Genomic DNA, 20011 nt, shown 5'->3' with positions numbered 1-20011 from the left:
TTCAATTTGTTTATGACTCAACGACTCAATAGATGTGTCTGAACTTTAATTTTCCATTCTGGAAACTAGAATTTAAAATCCTTGCTCGTATGTAACTATTTCAGAAAATGAGAGGAAAATGTGTAATCCAGGGATTTTTGACCATGTGCCAGGCTATTCAGTGATGCAGCCAGGATGTATATAGATGAAAGGCCGTGGTTTCTCTTATGTTAACAGGGAAACCTAATTGAGGATGCCAGCCATCTAATCTCTGAAATGAGAGAGTAGTGTGAGCTGGGCTGAAGTCAGATTTTAAGTGAAACCAGTAGAAAGCATGACATCTGCTTGGAAGGAACACGAGCGGAGGTGATGAGAGTCTTGGGCCCTGGAATTAGGCTGAGGACATGGTGACTCCACGTGACCTACTTACCAATGCCCCATGACCCTGTCTGTTCCTCTGAAAGCCAAGGTCCAGTGCGTATTTGGTTGTGAATTTCTAACTTCTAAAACTCCTGAAGCACTTACACCTCTTTTATGCTCTGTACACATTCTGTGTTATTTGACTCATGTCTTGTCTCTCTGTTAAGTAAAAAGTTGGTGATCTAATCCCCCTTTCTATTTATTCTGCCCTTTCCCTACGCCCAGCAAAGAACCTTGTGCAGAGTGGCATTCAATATCCTTTATTACAGGTGTGAATTTCATACAAAACACTATAGACTTCTTTGATACCGTAATGCAGCATCTTATTCCAGTATTTTGAAATGCACACTCATACACCCCCACATCACACTGTAGTAGTAACAGGTTGGTGGGCTGTCCTGAGACATTGGTGTGTGTGTGAAGCATATTTGAAGGTGAATGTGCAAAATACGTGAATTCATTTTTTCCCCACAAATTTCTTCTTCTGGTCACTATAGCTTTGGTAGTCACTGGCCACATGAAAAGAAAGCCTCTGTTTTTGCTTTCTAGAGTTCCTCCCAAGAGTTCTATAAATCTGTATGGAGCAAATGTTTGGGGCATTTTGTTTGTTGGTTTAGGGAAGCGTCTACAAGTGTACATCATACAAAAGTTTAATGCAATCAGACATTCAAAAGATTATACCATCTAGACTAGTCCACTCTGTGATTTAATTTATTGCTTCATGTTCTATATGCATTTTGCCTTCCAAAAAAGGTTAAATTTGAAATTTTAGTAAAAACACCCTTCCTTTGAATTTATAGATTGAGGTAGCCCAGTTGCGTTTGTAGAATTAGTATTTACTGGACAAGATGTGTTGATTCATGAGGTTGTGGAGTGCTTGCCTCGCGAGGGTCGTATTAAACTTGAGAGAAGCTTTTTGAGCAACATAGCATCTTGGAGACAGTATATCAAGCTGATAGATACATGGCTCTTGCGTTAAGAAACCAGGGGTGGAATTATGGCTAGTTCCCAGTTATTGCTTTGATGCTAAAGACCCTCAGAGGAATAGATCTAGGATAAAAGGGGTTAACTGGAGGGGAAAAAACGTTGCCAGAACTCAGTGTTACTGAAAGCATGTAGAATGAATAGTTATATGTCAATAATTGAAGATGATCACTTTGTTTGGAAATATTTTGGGATTTTATATAATTGGAGTGTGACCAATTTAACGGAGCACATTTTCTTGTTATCACTCAAAAGAGAAGCCAAGATACTTTATTATTATTATTATGGAGCATCTTCTGGGCATTTTTTCTTTCCCGACAGCACGGTACTGCAGTTTTTAACACTTGAAGGAGTTTTGTGTAAATATTTAACACTCTGATTTTTTTCATGCTGATGACTTATCAGAGCTGATTCTTATTCCGAATTTGGATTGTCAGTGATATTATATTCCTTGACAGAAAAGTTAGACAAAAAACAATCAAATGAGGGACATGGTTTTATATGTTATACATTATATGCAATTTGCACGTTACTTTTTGCCCAGGCTCTTTTGATATGTGTGCATTTGTTATACATCAATGAAAGAATATATATCAAATAAGAAATCATCATGGTTATAAGTATTTGTACTCACAGACAAAATATCAATTAAAAAGTCTTTGGCAGCGAATGTCCCTCAATCCAAAGATTTATAGTTAAGTTACTGGGTATCTGGCCCTGGACAGCCACATTATTGCCTTTCCTAGGTATGTCCTATTTCTACTACCCGAGAGAACTTCTTCATACCATTTCTTCTCTGTTCAAGCAACCAGTTCACTCCCACACCTCGGCACAGAGCAGACGCCTTTGCTTTTATTTTGCTCCCTGGGAAAACGGATGCCATCAGAAGAGACATTTGCTGTTTTCCCATCACCAGATCTACCTAACTCTACATCTGCAGCCTGGGTCTGTATTCACTTCTGCACAGTGGTGGGCTGTCCCTGCTCTGTTCGACAGCCCACGTGCACCGGCTCTCAATTCAGTTGGCTCGTGCCTTGGCTTGCCTCTCTCTCTCACACACACGAGGACTTTGCTTTGGCAATTAATTATTCTTCCTTCTCCTACATCATCATTTCCCCTAATCTCTTCTGGGTCATTCCAAGAAGCATGCAAACGCTGCAACCTCTCCCAGTGTTTAGAAAGCCTTCCTCTGATACCAGAAGCTTCTCTAAGTGTTTCCGCATTTTCTTCTCCCCTTTAGAACAAAATCCCTCAGGAGTCTTCTAGGCTCACTCTACCCACTCATTGCCTCCTCTCTCATTCCCTTTTCAGTTTTTCCCGAATCAAACTGCCACGCCCACCACTGAACTGTGTGTTCTTGACAAGGTCACGTCCACTTGGCCAAAGACAAAGCTTAATTCTTAGTCTCTTCCTTCCTGAAACTCAGCACATATGACGGAGTCGATCAGGCCTTCCTTTCTTCACTTGGCTCCCAAAATGCGTCTTCTCTTAGCTTCTCCCCTACCTCAGTGCTCACTCCTGTAAGTAAATCTCCTTTGTTGCAGAGACCTCCCCCTCCCCCAACCCCTCAAAAGTTTGGAGGACCCCAGACCTCACTGCTCAGACCTCTTCTACATTCGCTCTATTTACACTCACCCTCTCGTTTATTTCATCACATCTCGGCCATGAAATACCACACGGACATTGATCCACAGTTCTTATCCAGACTCATATCTGCCACTTCGTCCTTGGTGTAGCCACTGTAGTTGTGTAATAAACCTCTCAAATGTAATGTGGACGAAAGAGAACTCTTGATCCCCTTCCTATCCCATTTCTCCTCTCAGGTGCCAGTCACCTGGGTGCTTGGGCCAAACACATTGGCATCACCTTTGACTCCTTTATTGTCTATCAGCGACACATGCCACAGTCAACTGAACCGCAAACTAACGCCCCCATCTCCACTGCTGGTACTTGCATGTAAGCTGCTGTCATCTGCTAGCCTGGATGACTGCAATAGGTAACTTCCCTGCTTCCAACCTTCTCCCCATGCCTCCCTGACTTAGCTTTTTGTGTGTAAAGTGGTATTCTGACAACTCAAGCCCGATTCAAACTGAAAGGTTATAATTTAGGGAATGAGTAAATTTATACCTTGTAAAATTAAGATTATACATTTTTCTGAAAATTTATTTTGTCATAAAACACTATATCCAGTTTCCCTACCACATGTGGATGTGAAAGACATAAAGCTAATAGCAAGTTGAAATAAATTATATGTATCTTAAAACCTGTGACCTCCTGCAACACATTTTTATTTTCCCTAAAAATCATAACATTTAAAAAGAATTTTCTTTAAGATATTTTAAACTTATTGCAGGAGCAAATATTCTATTAAATTGAGTTCCTATTACCTAAAAATAATTTTTATTATGGAAAATTTTCATAAAAAGATTAACAATTTGTATTCACTGTCTCTAAACATTTAGTTACTCTAAAAAAAAGTCCTTGATCTTGCCTTTCTGAAGGCAACTTGAAGGTTATTTGAAATTAAGAAGCATATGAAGTTTTAATTTATTGCAAGTTCAGATATTTAATTGGTTAGCCACACTATCATAATTCATGGTTTATGAATATTTGATCCAGTGTTTAAGGTAGAGGTTGTACCATTATAAAGAAATCTCAATGAAATTATTGCTTAAATGTTTAAAGAAATTATCAAATGCAGATTAATTTTTCATTAGCAGGTAACTATTCTCTTGGCATTTATTCTTACTGATGAGCATTTAATTTATTAATCTGTGCCTGGACCAAGAAAAACAATTTGCAGATTCTTTAAGTGTGGCTCTATTTAAAACTTCTTTTGTTAATTTTACTCATTAATTTCACTAAAACTTATTACCTTGATCTATCTATCTACATATCTATCTATCTGTCTATCTATATACACATTACCGTCCTGGGACAAAAATCTGTGACTTCACAAGTGTACACACACCAAAATTTACCAAGAAGTAAACTGTGCTCCTTGCACCATTTTAGTTAATTGCTACAAATTTAACTTCTTTAAAAACTCTACAGAGTCAGTATTATTGGACATACACTTACAAATGAAATGACTTTACATCAGTGAGGTTAAGAACTTGCCAAAATGTAATCAGCTTTGAATTTTGTGAACTGAATTGGTGAGGATGAGATTTGAAACTTTAGCTATCTGACTCCTAAATCCATTCTCCTTTGGAAAACTAACATTATCTAGCTCCCTAAAATATTTAGATTTATGTAAGAAGTGTAAATTTTTTCAACTTACTAACCAAAATAAATAATTTTTTAATTGTAAATTTAAAAAAAGAGAGAGATTTGTATTTGTTTATTGCTTTTTTTCCACAGGGAATCAGAGTAGACATTTTATTTTAGTTCAGTTGTGTCTGTCTCTTTGCTTATCTACCCTGATCAATAATTACCAAATCTGTATAATTATATGATTGTGATTGAGGAATAATTGTGATGAGTTGTAACGGATGTTAAAACTATACTTCCAAAATTTAGAAAGAAAAGCTTTTGCTTGTTAAATAATTCCCTCTCTCTTCAACTTAGAAAGTCATTCTTACTTAGCCAGAGTGGTCTTTATTTGTTTAGAATCATGACATTTCCTTGATTAAGACCCTGCCGTGGCTCCCAACCCCATTTAAAATGGAGTCCAAAGCCTTTGACTTTGACTTTCAAGGTGTAGCCCTAAGAAGGCTCTAGAGGTATCTAGACCGAGCCTAGCTCTCCAGCTTTTCCTCTCTTCTTCTTCCTCTCCTGAGTTGGTTTCAGTCGCGCTGGTTTCTTTCCACTGTTCCTTACACACAGCCAGTGCTTTCCCTTCCTCGCTGCCTTTGCCCTGCCTGCTCTTTGGCTGGATTGCTGTTCCTCTAAACGGCAGGTAGACATTCAGGTAGACATTCTCATGACCACCTCCTTACGTTACTGAGGTCTCTGCTCTAATGTCACCTAATGACGTGTTCTTCCTATGGCTCTCCTGTCTAACCTGAATTGTTGTGTAATAACCAAAATCTTCACTCCTTTTCACTTTCTCTCCACTTACCCTGCGTTAGTCTTCACCTGAGCACTTAGTGCCATCTGGTAGGGTCATCGGTATCTATTTGTTCATCGCTCGCTCTCTCCGATTACATAAGTTCCGTAGGGTCAGAGGTCATGTCAACTGAGGGTTGACTCAGTGTTATTAACCCTCCACACAAAGAACACTACTTCGCACAGAGTAGAGACTCAATAAATGTTTACTGAATAAATTAGTGAAGTATCGATAAATTCAGAACCCTTACAACAGACTGATGAGACACGGAATCTAATTCTTCCATTCTCATCAATGGCCATTCACTAGCTTCATAGTTCATAAGACAGTTCTCCCAAATTGGAGGGTATATAAAAGTCACACACTACATCAAGTTATGTATAAACGGAAGTTGAAAATGAATCCTGATAGCTGTTTTCATTGTTTTGATTCCTTCTCCTCCTTCAGCAATGGCCTCTAGTAATCCTTGGTCAATAAGAACTTATATTACTATAATCAAAAATTGCATTATAGTAGTACTTAAATTATGCTAAGGGAAGTTCGGATTAGTCCAGTAGAATAACAATAGCTAACAATTAATAATTACCAGGACCCCATAAAAGGTCCTTTATTTACATTGTCTCTGGTCTTCACAGCAATCCTAAAAAGGCAAAATACTATCCCCGTTTTAAAGACAAGAAACATAAGCTCAGAGTTCCCTGGTGATTTTCCCAAAGGCACAGAACTGTGCTTAATTTGTTTTTGAGTTTCTGACTAGCTTTGGAACACACTCTGATATGAGAAGTTCATTCAAGTTATACCTGTTGGAAAAATTTATTTAATAGCCAAAGTCTTCTGGTCCATTTTTAAATTTTAATTTCTTAATAGAATAGGCTTCACTCATTTCTTTTAGGCCTTCTACAGCTATCCAGATAGATTTCCCTAACAGATTATATCAAGCAAGTATGCTGACTTCAGGAAGAATTTGCCAGAGATTCCACTAGACTAGAAAAAGTCTATGCCCCAACTTGTAACATATTTGAATAAAGGCAGCATCACTGTGAGAACGGGCAACCAACTGTATAAAACACATGAGGAAAGAAGCTTAGTTTTTATATTTTCATAAGTGAGAATTAAGGCTGGAATGTGCTACTTTCTTTGTAGAAAAAGACAATTTTAATAAACCTCCCTCAAAAAAAAAAAAATCCAGTTGTGTTCATGGTCGTGGTGTGATTAAGGAAACAATGGGTGACATCAGTGGAAGAAATAAAAGATCCGGACTCCTTCACTGTTCAGTTGCTTGATTATTGAACAAAGAGTTAAATTAAAAAGGTACTTTAATATTTGCTTCATTAAATCCCCTCCATGTTTTCAATTAGGGAAACAGAAGTACAGGTGGGGATGTGCTGCCTGCTCATCTGTCTTGCTGTTTGCGGGGGGGGGGGGGGGGGGGGGTGGCTTTTAAGATGGAAATACTCATGTAATTGTGTTGAAATGAACAATAAGGAAGTACAGTAGTTCCGGAATGAAAATGTTAAATTAAATGGACCATGTTTAACATTGTTGTTGATCCTGAGGAACAGTTTTTCCAGTATATGGAGCATTTCGATTCCATCCAGCATATGTTCTCCACAGTTTTCTCTGCTCTAATTCATCTGTGTTTTTCGACAGCTCCAGATGGCGTGCTGCCTCCGAGGCTTTCATCTGCCACTCCAACCAGTCTTCAGGTTGTCTGGTCTACACCAGCTCGGAACAACGCCCCCGGCTCTCCCAGATACCAACTCCAGATGAGGCCCGGCAACTCCACCCACTGGTTTCTAGAGTAAGCATTCTACTTCGTCCATCCCTTCTAACAGTCACCCGGGTTTTACAACGTAGCCATAAATTCACTATATCTTAAATTTTTAACAATAGGTCAGTTCTTACTGGCAACAAATAAAAACCTCCTTTCCAAAGTTCAAACAAACAAACAAAAAGCAACACCCTAGGAGATCATTATTTGCTTTGCAAATTTTTCATTTATAGAGGCTTAAAGTAAGATTCCTTCACCCTTAACTTTTCATGAGCACATGTATTGCCAAGAGCAGGCACACACCTGAACCCCACAAAATCTGCTGTCTGACTATGGCTACAAAAGTATAATACTTATTCTACAAATTCCATGTGGCAATCAGTCTCAATACTAGACTAGAATTCACTCCAGGCTACTACTAGAATTTACATCTCATATAAATGCAATAATACAAACCCTTAGCCAAAGGACTGCTTATTTTAAAAGAGATATCACGCGATGACAGAAAATTGCAGCACTGAGAGGTATGTTGACATTCCCTGAAAATTCTTTAAGATTGTACTTGTTTTTTATTCCTTTGAATGTCTAAAGCTTCTTAATTTTAGAATTTCTTTTCCATATAGGTTGTTTTCCGGTCCTTCTGCATCGTTAAGCTATGAAGCGAGAGATCTCCAACCGTACACAGAGTACGAATTTCGGTTGGTGGTCTCCAATGGATTTGGCAGTGCACATAGTTCTTGGATTCTGTTCATCACCGCAGAGGACAGTAAGTGGTCTGAAAAACACACAGCCAGATATTCTCTATATTAGGAAGTCTTAAAGTCTTCAATTTTTCCAAAACAAAGAAATAAGCCTCCTCTATTTTCTTGATGTTGAGGGACAGTAATCTTTTCCAGGAAAAGAACGGTCATAGTTTCCAGAAAGAAGAAAAATGGGGGCTTGGAGGGTTAGGCCTACAAACAGGAATATGTAATTCACAATAAATTATGATATGGACCCACTCAGTCCTTCAGGGTACATCTAGGTGTCCTGAAGGAGAAAGGTTATCCTTTTCTACTCTATGACCGAATATTACAAGTGTTCTCTGCAGAAGAACGTGGAATATGGACCTTATTTCATGAAGTTACTTAGAGGTCATTATACTTTTTTTCTGGAAACAGATTCCATTGTACTTTTACTCATACCTGAAAGACAGCCTCCAGAATAGAGGAGTATAATCTGATAACAGTCATTCTGCATGTATTACAAAGAGTACATTGGGATTGTCTTATTCAACCAGTACAGAGAATTTTCTAGTTTTTCATGGAAGAGTTTGTTTGCATATGTATGTTTTTTCTCGGTTATATAGAGAAAATAAATGCATGGCAATCATATTGAGTTTTATACAAATTACTTCTTAAAAAGTATATATATGGAAGTATAATTTTTTAGAAAAGTTAGAAATTAAATCAAGCTACACAGAGTGAAGGAGGACACCGTATCTTTGAACAATGAGGTTTTTAGGGTTAATCTTGTCAAGTCTTTTAATCAGAGGCCTCTTAGAAGATGTTGCCCTGTTGGCCAATTGCCATTCTGGCTCTATATTCAATGAGGACCCAAGTGACTTTCAAAAGGCTGGATATTAATCTCAAAAGGCACGGTATTTGCAACAATATCAATTGTATATGAAATTGATTCTTTTATGTCTACAATATCCTTAATTATATTATTTTAGTGAAAACTAGATATCAACTGAGATGGAATCAGGCCTATCTACCTTCCTTAATGCTTACATTAAAAAAATATATGAACAATAATATATAATAGTTCATCCATTTCTCCCAATTTGTAATTATTCCCAGGGAGCAAGTTTGGTACTTTACAAGGACACATCCAGTTCTTTCCTCTCAAGGGTACCATTTAGTAAATTATCAGCAGAGTGCAGTAAACGACACACAAAGCCCAGAAAGCATTTATGCACCACTCAACGCGCCTACACCCCTTTTAGAGGGAACGTTACCTTCGTTCTGGGGACTCTGACAGCATGAACACCAACTGTATACAGATGTATGAACCAGAGAGCTCCCACCCAAAATAGATTTTTGAAGAAACATTTAAAAAAAAAAAAAAACTGAAGATAAGTTTCTAATCTCCTTAGATAGAGCATACTTGCTTGGCACTCAGTAGAGGTTAACTAAAAATAATTATTCACCCACTGCAGAGGTGATGACTCCATAGAATGCCACACTGGAAGAGGAGAGAAAATGTCTCCTTTTTTTCGCACCACAATTTCTATTCCCATAGACAGGGGGCAACACTCGCATTTCCTCCGTGGTGATCTTTATTGAATAGGGGTCAGGATCTCCTACATAAATAAATTCCCAAACATTGTAAAGTACCAATTAGTACCGCAGCCTCTGTTGAGCAAATTTCTCTCCTGCCTCATCTTACCACAAAACAAGTCTTACAGACTCAATGTGGTTAGAATTTTCGTGCATGGAGACACTGCTGTCTTTGTGATTTTTTTAGGGCCTGAGTTCAAAGGCAATAGTGTTAACCCTTCATCTTCCTTCATTAAGAATTAGTAACACTTGATTGTGTAGCAGGTATTAACCCAGTCTTCATTTTCATTGAAATCCTTTCAGCAAGACAGATGACTTCTTCCTCTGCTTCACGCGTGATGTCACACACATCAGCAAAGGGCCAAAGGCTGGCTGGCTGCCCCTCCAGGTTAAGTTACCAGTGCATGCTCGCCCCTGAGACATGATAACAGTGTCCTATATATTTTGGGTGTCAGTGGAGATGGATGCCATCTCTGAATGGATGTGCAATTGAGTTGACAAAGACCGAGTGATTGGCACTGGGCACAAGCAGTTTTTCTGTCGAGGCTTCAAAGCCTTGCTTATAAAACCACCCATGCTGGGGCTTCCCTGGTGGCACAGTGGTTGAGAGTCCGCCTGCCGATGCAGGGGACACGGGTTCGTGCCCCTGTCCAGGAGGATCCCACATGCCGCGGAGCGGCTGGGCCCGTGAGCCATGGCCGCTGGGCCTGCGCATCTGGAGCCTGTGCTCCGCAACGGGAGAAGCCACAACAGTGAGAGGCCCGCGTACCGCAAAAAAAAAACAACCACCCATGCTGACAGCTCCATGCTGGTATCACACTTCATACTTGATCCTAACTACCACCTCCCAATTGGCGAAGTGCAATTTCCAATGTAGAATTTGACATATCACCTTACAGAATGAAACAGAGAGGTCACCTCATGCCCACATTTAAATTTCATGCCATCGCTAGGCACCTTTCCGCATCAGCCAAAGCCTTGAAACATTTGGTGCCAAAAAAAAACGGTCACCAATAGCAATATTTTTCATATGATACCGTGAGAGCATGATATTCATCAAGCCTGTGACCCAGCTGAGAGCAGAAAGAGAAACCTAGGCAGGAAGGTACCTAGAGCCAGAGAAACAAATGCTTGGGTACAAAGAGAGTTTCTCATAGATGGAGAAAAAGGCTGTGAGGAATTTATTTTTTTTTAAATATTTCATTCTTCTGTAATCATTTTCCTACCATTTTTTTTAATTAATTAATTTACTTATTTATTTTGGGCTGTGTTGGGTCTTCGTTTCCGTGCGAGGGCTTTCTCTAGTTGCGGCTAGCGGGGGCCACTCTTCATCGCGGTGCGCGGGCCCCACACTATCGCGGCCTCTCGTGTTGCGGAGCACAGGCTCCAGACGCACAGGCTCAGTAGTTGTGGCTCACGGGCCTAGTTGCTTCCCGGACCAGAGCTCGAACCCGTGTCCCCTGCATTGGCAGGCAGATTCTCAACCACTGCGCCACCAGGGAAACCCCCTGTGAGGAATTTTAATAGTGTTTTTTCAAATAATTTGTTATTTACATCAGTGGGCCACCAATATCCAGTACCATGCAGTTTTAAAAATCTAGCGTGGGGGGCTTCCCTGGTGGCGCAGTGGTTGAGAGTCCGCCTGCCGATGCAGGGGACACGGGTTCGTGCCCTGGTCCGGGAGGATCCCACATGCCGCGGAGCGGCTGGGCCCGTGAGCCAGGGCTGCTGAGCCGGCGCGTCCGGAGCCTGTGCTCCGCAGCGTGAGAGGCCCCCGTACTGCAAAATAAAAAATAATAATAATAATAAAAAAAAATCTAGCGTGCTGCATGCCGCGGAGTGGCTGGGCCCATGAGCCATGGCCGCTCAACCTGCGCGTCAGGAGCCTGTGCTCCGCAACAGGAGAGGCCACAGCAATGAGACGCCCGCGCACCCCCCGACAAGAAAAAAAAAAAAAAAAAATCTAGTGTGCTGATGCCAGATAATAATAATGCACATTTCCTATGAATATTTTAAATCCAGTTAAACTTGTGTTAATAACAGATGTTTTTTCCATCCAACTTGGTCAGTGTAGTGTTCGACTATTTGCAACCAGATAAATACAAAAAACACGTGATTTTTTTTTTTTTTTCCGAACAAGCTGCTGGCAGTCCAAGCACCTAGAATGTCTGCAGCCTACAAAAATGCATTAAGATTGTGATAGACTTGGGAGCATGGGATTAATAACATGAAGACACTTACCTATCAGCTGAAACTTTTTGATATCTTTTAACCAGAAATAACCATCTCTTCTGATTTTATTGTTTGTCCCTCTCTTTTGTGTGCTTAAAATTGTTTTCCGTGCAGTATAGGCATGTGAAAATGGTAGCTGGCTGGAAGGGAAAGTCTCCTTCACCTTCAGCTTAAATGTGCGTGTGCTCTTTTGCCTCCTAAAATCCTGCCCTGTGTAAAATATAAGATAACCCACTTTTCTTGAAAAATGTAGATTCCCTAGACTAAGAAAATTCAGATTTCTCCCAAGGTTTCTTAGCTAACAAGACTGAAATATGGACTGTCTCTTTATTTGAGTCATTTTAACAACAAACATATAGGTATACACGATTAGATCAACCTGATGAAAATGAGATTCTTTTCTAAAAATCACTTCTCTACCCCCAAAACAAAACAAAACAGAAAATCCAGATTGCTTCTAGGGATGACCATTGAGTTGTCAAATACTTTTCAAAGACTAAAAGTTGAATCATTTCACTAAATTTGTAGTTAAAAACTCCACATTTGTATTTCTAACCATTAATCTAAGAGGCATTATTAAATAAAGTTTGTGGGATTTGAACAGTTGTTTCTGTAGATTTACTTAGACAAGTTTTTCATGTGTTCATTATTTTGCTCACAGACTGATTGTTCATGAGTTTTGACTGGCGTCTGCTAAAAGATAGAAAGATGTATCTTATTACTTACACGGTGAGATTTTCAGTACTATTAACATATTGTATTCACTCATAGTATTAGGTTTTACTGTTATTTTTTCCGTACTTAAAATTGCGCTGTGAGCAAAGGATGAAGCAATGAGGGAAATTATCATAGTATCTGGGTCCTGTTTTACTTTCCTCATTAGCAGTTGGGAGCAGTTTTCCCCTTTCATTCATCTTTAAGATTCTCATAGCAGTTTACAAAGCAACAGTTGTTCTTCTGCAGTAAAAGAGAAAGATCTTGCAATGTTCATTGAAATCAGTATCAGAACACATTTCTGCCTCGTTTGTTGTCTGACAACATTCTAGTCACCCATCAAGCCCCAGCTCATACGTCACCTCCTGTGTGAAGCCTTCCCTCCTCATATCTACCTTAGAATTTTGGTTTGTGTTTACTTGTGTACCATCGATATCTCCTTCTGAATTGTAACTTCTCAGGACCTAGGGTTCCATCTCATTTATCTTTGTAGTTCCAGTGCCTGGTGGAGGGTCTCATATAGAGCAGGTACCCAAAATTGTTAATGGACTGATGAAAAAGAGTCTCACGTAAGCAAATCCATGAAAACACAACCAAGCAAACCTTAACTGGGTAACTGCCATGTGGGAGGGACTGAAAGAGACATGAAAATTACAAGGATGAATAGGAGAGTTTTCTTTACTTGAGGCATCCACTGTCTGGTGGCAAGAAAGACATAGAGTAAAACCATAGTTAGAGTGTTCAAAGCTGAGAGCAAGCCCAGAGGAGAGCATTTCCCTCAACATGGGGTGTCAGGAAAGCCTTTCTGGATGAGAACACCAGGAGAGGAAATAGGGAATGATTTCTATTTGGAGTTCACATCAACATCAGATTTCAAATTTACTTCCTCATCATTGGTTCAGAAAAAGGCGGGAAAAGCAATTGCTGTAAGAGGTGTCCACTGACACTTGAGACAGGCAGGGCGGCTTGCAGGATGTTCTGCCCGTGGTTCCAGCCTCTGTGTATGAGCCAAGGAGGGCGAGGATGAGAGGCAGATGTAAGAGAAGGAAATCCCAAAGGCAGTCCTCATTCTTTGCCTTGGTCAGAGGCAGCCTGCTGGCTGGCCCTGTGATTCAACCTTAGCTGCCTTGACTAGGATAGTGAATGTTCTAATTAGAGAGACCTCTGCTGGCCCAAAACCATGTGCTATTTCAGAATGAAGGGGAACAGATATATAGAAATAGAATTCCAGAAGGAAAACACGTTTCCTTCTTATTCTCACAACCTGTAATGAGTAAAACACCGAGTCCTTGTGACAGGGAGGGGAAGGAAACTTGTGGTATGAAATTTGATCGGTTGATCGAGATACTTCTAGAGCAGGATTTTCCAATCATTCAGTAAGTATATTTGTATCCTTAAGAGTATTTAAATTTTAGAACTAATATTGCATGGTAGAGATCTTTTTTATCAGTGTGCTTTAGAACTGAAGGTCAACCTGGATCTTGAGTGTTCTATGTGAGAGAAAAACAGAAACATTTGTAAATAAGAGTGACACAGGTTTGTAACAGTAGATTTTATTTTATTGAATGAAGAAATGTGAACTGTAAGTTTCGGTGGTGCTGCACGATGATTTTGCTTTTCTATTCCAAATACATGTCCTAATTGCTTTAAATACTAAGTCGTGAATGCTTATCCTCTCAAGCAGTGATGTAGGTCTCTACTTTACCCACAATGGAAGATCCTTGATGCAAAGTAAGTAATGTAAACTGCTGATTTTGAGAGCGAAGTGGCCCTGTATGTATGTGCCTACATACTTTGTTTCCTGTTGCATAGATTCCACCCCTCAAATCCTTGCATTCCCAGAATTTATAAAAACAAATATTTATTATCTTTACATTTTCATTTTTATATCCTAAGATCAGAAGCTGAAAGTGACCCATAGAAAATCCTTTGAAAGGATGGATCGATTCATGAAAACTTCTATCCACCTGGCCTCAATTTCCCTCTTGAGCTCTTGAATCTCTTTTGGGAACAGAAAGCCCACTGTTCTTCCAAATTTGGAACCTCTAGTTCTTTTAGGACTTTTTTCTGCCATCATGAATTCTCACATCAACACATTTCATCTTCTGTTCCAAACTTTCAAGGAAAAATCCATAGCCATTCACCATACAACAAATCCCAAGTCTGGGAGTCAGAACACTCTTCCTAGCCTTCCTCTGCTGTCCTGGTCTCGGGAGAAAGAGAGAAAATAGTTCCCCAGTATCGGTTCACCTACTTGCAGACGATACATCATATCCTTTCAATTTCAACAACCTTCTAGTCTTCAGATGTTTCTTTTATTGAGCAACGATGCCTATGTTACACAGCTCTTTTCCTGTTTCATCAGTTGTCAAGAAGCTGAATGTTCATACTTGTGCCAAGCTGCGGTGCACGTTCTTAATATTTGTTTTGGGATACAACTATTGTACCCTCTTCATCATCAAGAGATTAAGTATTCTTTATCATTATTTTACTTGTCCTATTGCTTAAGTCTTTTATTATGAGCTGTCAAAAAATCTTTTGGGGAAGTAGTTGGGGTATAAATAATAAATTGATAAAAAAACTCATGATTAAAGATGGGATAGAATCCATCACTCCACTCTTCTGCTAACATTTCAGTAGTGAGTATCAAGAGGCTACAGGAACAATTAGCGTAGGGTATATACTACTCCGTATAATTATATATCCATCTATTTGCCACCTTGATTTTTAATTCATTGGCAGATTTAGAGGATATCCACTTATGGAGTTAATATTGCTGAAAAAGAGCTTTTGAACAGAGTGAGTTTTTAATTAGAATGGCAAAAAGTTGCTTCAAGGCGGTAATAACATACCGGGAAAACTGAGCCATCTTTGGTAACTCTAGTAGCAAACAAGTTGTAGAAGACCCAAGAAAACGACTGAAAAAAGTTATATACACACTACAGATGTGAGTCATTCAAACCATTTATTCACACACACACACACACACATGCCTACGCGCCCATCCTTCCCAGTATACACCCCTGAGTATAAAAATAAGCAGGCCCCTCTGTGAACAATCTCATTACTCTCTTTTAAGATGGGGCTGAATTTTTGAAGCTGATGAGCGAAATCGTTTCCCATAAAAGATAATTTCATTTGCCAAAATGAAACTACTTTCTGTTATTAATGCTGTAATGAAACAGCTTGAAATATGAATCAGTGATCTGAACAGAAAGGATGTTCCCCGTTCCCCGCTCCAGGAGGGGAGTTCTCTAAACAATTACACCCACGGAGAGGGCTGTTCGGTTGTATTTTCATCACTAGCCAGCTGAGCTGTGTGGCTGTCATACTTGCCGGTCTCCCCTCCAGTGACAGCCGCATTGACAACATGTTATACTCCACATTGATTTTACAGTTAAGGAGCTGATTGTGATATATAGGGATTTTAAGAATTCAGCTGAGAGGCTGACTTTTGCCTTTTATCATTCCATTAAAATTTTATAACCATCTTTTTCATGTCATTTCATCCATGAATTCTTACTTTAGAAGTGATAGCTACTGCTGTGAGCATAACTTTTCTCATGTTCGGAGCTTTTTATTGTATTAGCAAACTACCCCAATTATAGTTATTACTCATGTTTTACATAATTGTGGTGACCCTTTCAGCCATGCAGTAGCATGCCGGTTGATTTGTATATAGAACTAGACGATTCGGCTTATCATTTTAAAGCACTAAATTGAAAGCGTGCCAGGAGTCAGGTTTTAACACTTCCTTAGCCAAAGCAGCTAATTAAGCTGCATTCGGCGTCCTCTCCTGAGTCGCGTGCTTCAAGGACCCTTCCTGCAGCCAGTGCTGGGGCCCTACTCAGCTAGAGCCGGAAGCTCATAAAATGTATTCTGGCTTTCAAGGGGGGGAAAAGATCGTGCAATTGAAATTAGACATCTCTTCTTTTCCAAGATAGGAGATCATCTTTAAGGAAAGGCTGTGTTCTGTGGAGGCTTGAAGTACCAGTTCATTATCCTGGATGTTTCCTTGATAAGACTATTATCGTAGTCAGGAGGAATAAAAGGCTTATCCCCATCAAAACAGAGAACAAACTGCATCATTCTTGTTACTTTTCCCTGAAGAAGCTCACAGTTTGAGATAATGCACAGATGAGGGATAATTATGGAAGACCCGAGTGAAAACCCTAATAGAAAATATTCTGATTTGTAAGCATATGTTATTCTTTTTTCAGCGGGGAAGGGTGAGTTAGGGTTAGACTTGAAAGGCTTGATTCTCCACCATTGATTTTATGGACCCCAATCTCAGAGGATTTCGTTTTACAAGACAACATTGATATCTTACAAGACTTGCGCTTGCTTTTCTTCAGGAGAGAGCCAAACCTAGATGACAAGTATAAATAAGAAAGGATCCGCATCCCTATTTTGATATAATAATTGCTACCGCTACTGTGTACCGGAGAGCAAAAGTAAGAAATGTCACAGTGGTTTGACGAAAGCTTTAAAATGAAAGCTAACAACAGACTAAAATGAAAAATGTGATCCGTATCGAGATCACTGTACTTTTAAGCCTTCTTCTCTTCACATAGGATGCATTACCAAATTGTCAAAAATGGCTTGATTTCAGGGTTCGTGTACGGTAACAGCTTTCCTCTCAAAAAGTAGTTATGATTCTACCATCAGTCCAGTTGGTGACAAATACGTGGATCATGTCGTGTGAAAATACGCTCCTATCATCAGCTATTATTGTAGTCACTGGCTCTGCGAAGCAGTGGTCGCGTTTAAAATTTAAACCTTGGGTATAACACTGAATCACACACACGTAATCAACGCTGTTTTAAACAATTACTAAATCCAAGTATATCTTTTTTAAAGATTCTTCCATAAAATCTAATGTTCACGGAAAAATCACATAAATGTCCAAATTGCTGTGGGCAGAAAAGGGGGATATAGGATGTTTCTTGATCTGTTGTAGCAATTTATAGATTTCGGGCCGTGGTTTATAAGAATGCTAAATGTTCTGGAATTACAGCTGTTACTGATCAGTGATTGAGCCAGATTTGTGTTATTGCACCATGTTCTTGCTTGTACCCAGAGAGCAGTAAAGCCTCAATATAATAAAAAGCACCTGCATTTTAAATGAAATTTCAATTGAAAAACTTAACAGCCCTTCAAATTGCAGAATTTAACGCAGCCCAGTAAAGCTTAAATAACACTTTGCCTCCGCAGGCTGAGGGGTTTGCATTCAAGGTGACTTGAGTGTGTCGCATGGTGAAATTATTTACAATTAAGGGATTTCTCTGGAGGGCTGCAGGATATTTGCTGTTCCACAACACCTAGGCGGGCATATGGTGGGCCTTTTTCAGTATTCATGGAGCCTCCTGAACCTTTATGATAATTGAATCAGTTAGAGTGCTGAGTGGAGCAAGCATTAAACCTGTTAACCTAAAGGTCAGATCTGTGCATTGTTTATTTATCAGTAGGTGAAAGAGCTAAATCGGCAGCTTCTGTCACAGTCACAGTAAAAAAAATCACCTATAGTATTAACAGGGAGTAGATAAATTACAAAACATGGATTAGAATGATAAACAGACCCGGGGATAATATGGAATATATAATGAGAGATGCTGAAGGATCTTACTGGGCTGTGAAATATGCAGGTTTGTTAAGACAGTGTTATTGATTATAATGAGTTACTGGGGTTCTAGAAAAATGGGGCGGAAGCTGCAACTTTGGTTACAACCGCCCTCTTGTATCTTTCTCTCCTAAGGTCTTTATTTCAGGTCCTTGTGATATTTTGAATCCTTAGCTTTAATAAAAAGAAATGATTTTAATAAAGCTATCTTAGAGACAAAAATGACAATTGAATTTGATAATGTTCAACAAGTACATATTTCTGACACATTTAAGAGTAAATGTGTAAGAGACACTTGGCCACTTACTCAGTGGCCTTCACCAGGTGTCCAGTTTCATACTCTGGTAGGAGAGTTACCACTCATTTTAGTTTTGTTCTGAGGAGATGTGGGGAGTTTCTAAGAGGTATCCTGTCTTACTTTTTTTTCTACTTTGTAGAACCTGGACCTATAGACCCTCCGATTCTTCGGGATGTGAAGTCAAGAATGATGTTGGTCACCTGGCAGCATCCTTTAAAGCACAATGGGATCATTACCCATTATAACATTCACCAACATGGCCGTCTCTGCTTAAAAACTTCTGGAAATGTCACTAATGGCACAGTGGTCCATTTGCACCCATATACAGCCTACACATTTCAAGTAGAAGCTTGTACTTCAAAAGGGTGTTCCCTGTCACCAGAGTCTCAGACTGTATGGACACTCCCAGACGCACCAGAAGGTATCCCGAGACCAGAGTTGTTCTCCGATACCCCAACGTCCGTGATTATATCTTGGCAACCCCCCACCCATCCCAACGGCTTGGTGGAGAACTTCACAATCGAGAGAAGAGTCGAAGGGAAGGAAGAAGCTACTACCCTGGTGACTTTCCCGAGAGGTCATCCCATGAGGTTTATCGACAAGACTTCTGCTCTTAGCCCATGGACAAAATATGAGTATCGGGTCCTGGTGAGCACTCTTGGAGGAGGTACAAACAGCAGCGCTTGGGCAGAAGTGACCACGAGACCCTCACGACCTGCTGGGGTGCAGCCCCCCGTGGTGGATGTGCTAGGACCCGACGCAGCCAAGGTAAGATACGGCGTGTCTGTCTCCACTGCAGACATGGGAATTTACCCTGGATTGACTCTGTGTTGAACAGAGCCATCTACTGACAGAACGCACACATGTGTTGTTTTAGGCATTCACTGGAGAAACTGGGTTTTTGGCCTTTGGCCCAAGCTATCTTGAATTTGATGTCAGTTTTTTATTTCTCCCTGTAACCCCTTAATTATATTGTTGAGATGCTTCCACTTGCCTCACACACCTGAAATCCTTTGAATGCCACCGTGGGATGCTTAGCTGAACCACCACGTCAGATCTAAATAGATCAGAAAATGAGAGGAGGTGGGGAGATACGGGGGAAGGGATTAGTGTATTAACAAAAGTTCCAATTACCGATATTCTGATTTTTTTTTAATGATCAAAGGATCAAGATGATGGGGAAAGAAATAAAAATCGCCGATTACGGGGCTATCTAGGAACTGTTCAATTATTCACTTCACACTACTGGGAATGAACCCTAGAGCACAGGATAACTACCATTGTTTTGGCTTGCATACAAACTTCATTCAAGGGAAATTAGTGTAACCAAACAGGAGGGAGTTTTGTAGCTTAGAAGCCTCTTTTGTGTAAATACACACATGCTTCCATGGATTCAATCTTGTACTACTGCCAAAAGCATTGGTGTAGCAGCTTGCTCACCAGAGCACAAAACAAAGGGCATTTGCATAACAGCAGAGTTCATCTGCTGAAATTATTACTTGAATCTCTGTTGTGCGTTCTCTCGTCCCACCAAAAGCAAACACTGGGTGATGCTAAATAGTGTAAATTCTTGAAGAAATTTAATTGAACCTACAAACTGAAATCGATTTTTATAAGTCTA

General features: G+C 39.8%; 1 protein-coding gene across 1 annotated transcript in view; it reads left to right on the top strand.

Annotated features, from left to right (window-relative positions):
• Window positions 1–20011, top strand: part of USH2A (usherin) — a 773776-nt gene that overhangs the window by 476520 nt on the left and 277245 nt on the right. The window contains exons 38-40 of the mRNA XM_060289919.1: window positions 7085–7235; window positions 7829–7971; window positions 18530–19158. Of these exons, the coding sequence (XP_060145902.1) occupies window positions 7085–7235; window positions 7829–7971; window positions 18530–19158 (923 nt within the window). The remainder of the gene's footprint in view (window positions 1–7084; window positions 7236–7828; window positions 7972–18529; window positions 19159–20011) is intronic.

This window comes from Globicephala melas, chromosome 1, assembly GCF_963455315.2.
Source record: "Globicephala melas chromosome 1, mGloMel1.2, whole genome shotgun sequence".
Lineage (NCBI taxonomy): Eukaryota > Metazoa > Chordata > Mammalia > Artiodactyla > Delphinidae > Globicephala > Globicephala melas.
The sequence above is the reverse complement of the archived record's forward strand: the minus strand, read 5'-3'. Positions and strand labels throughout refer to the sequence as shown.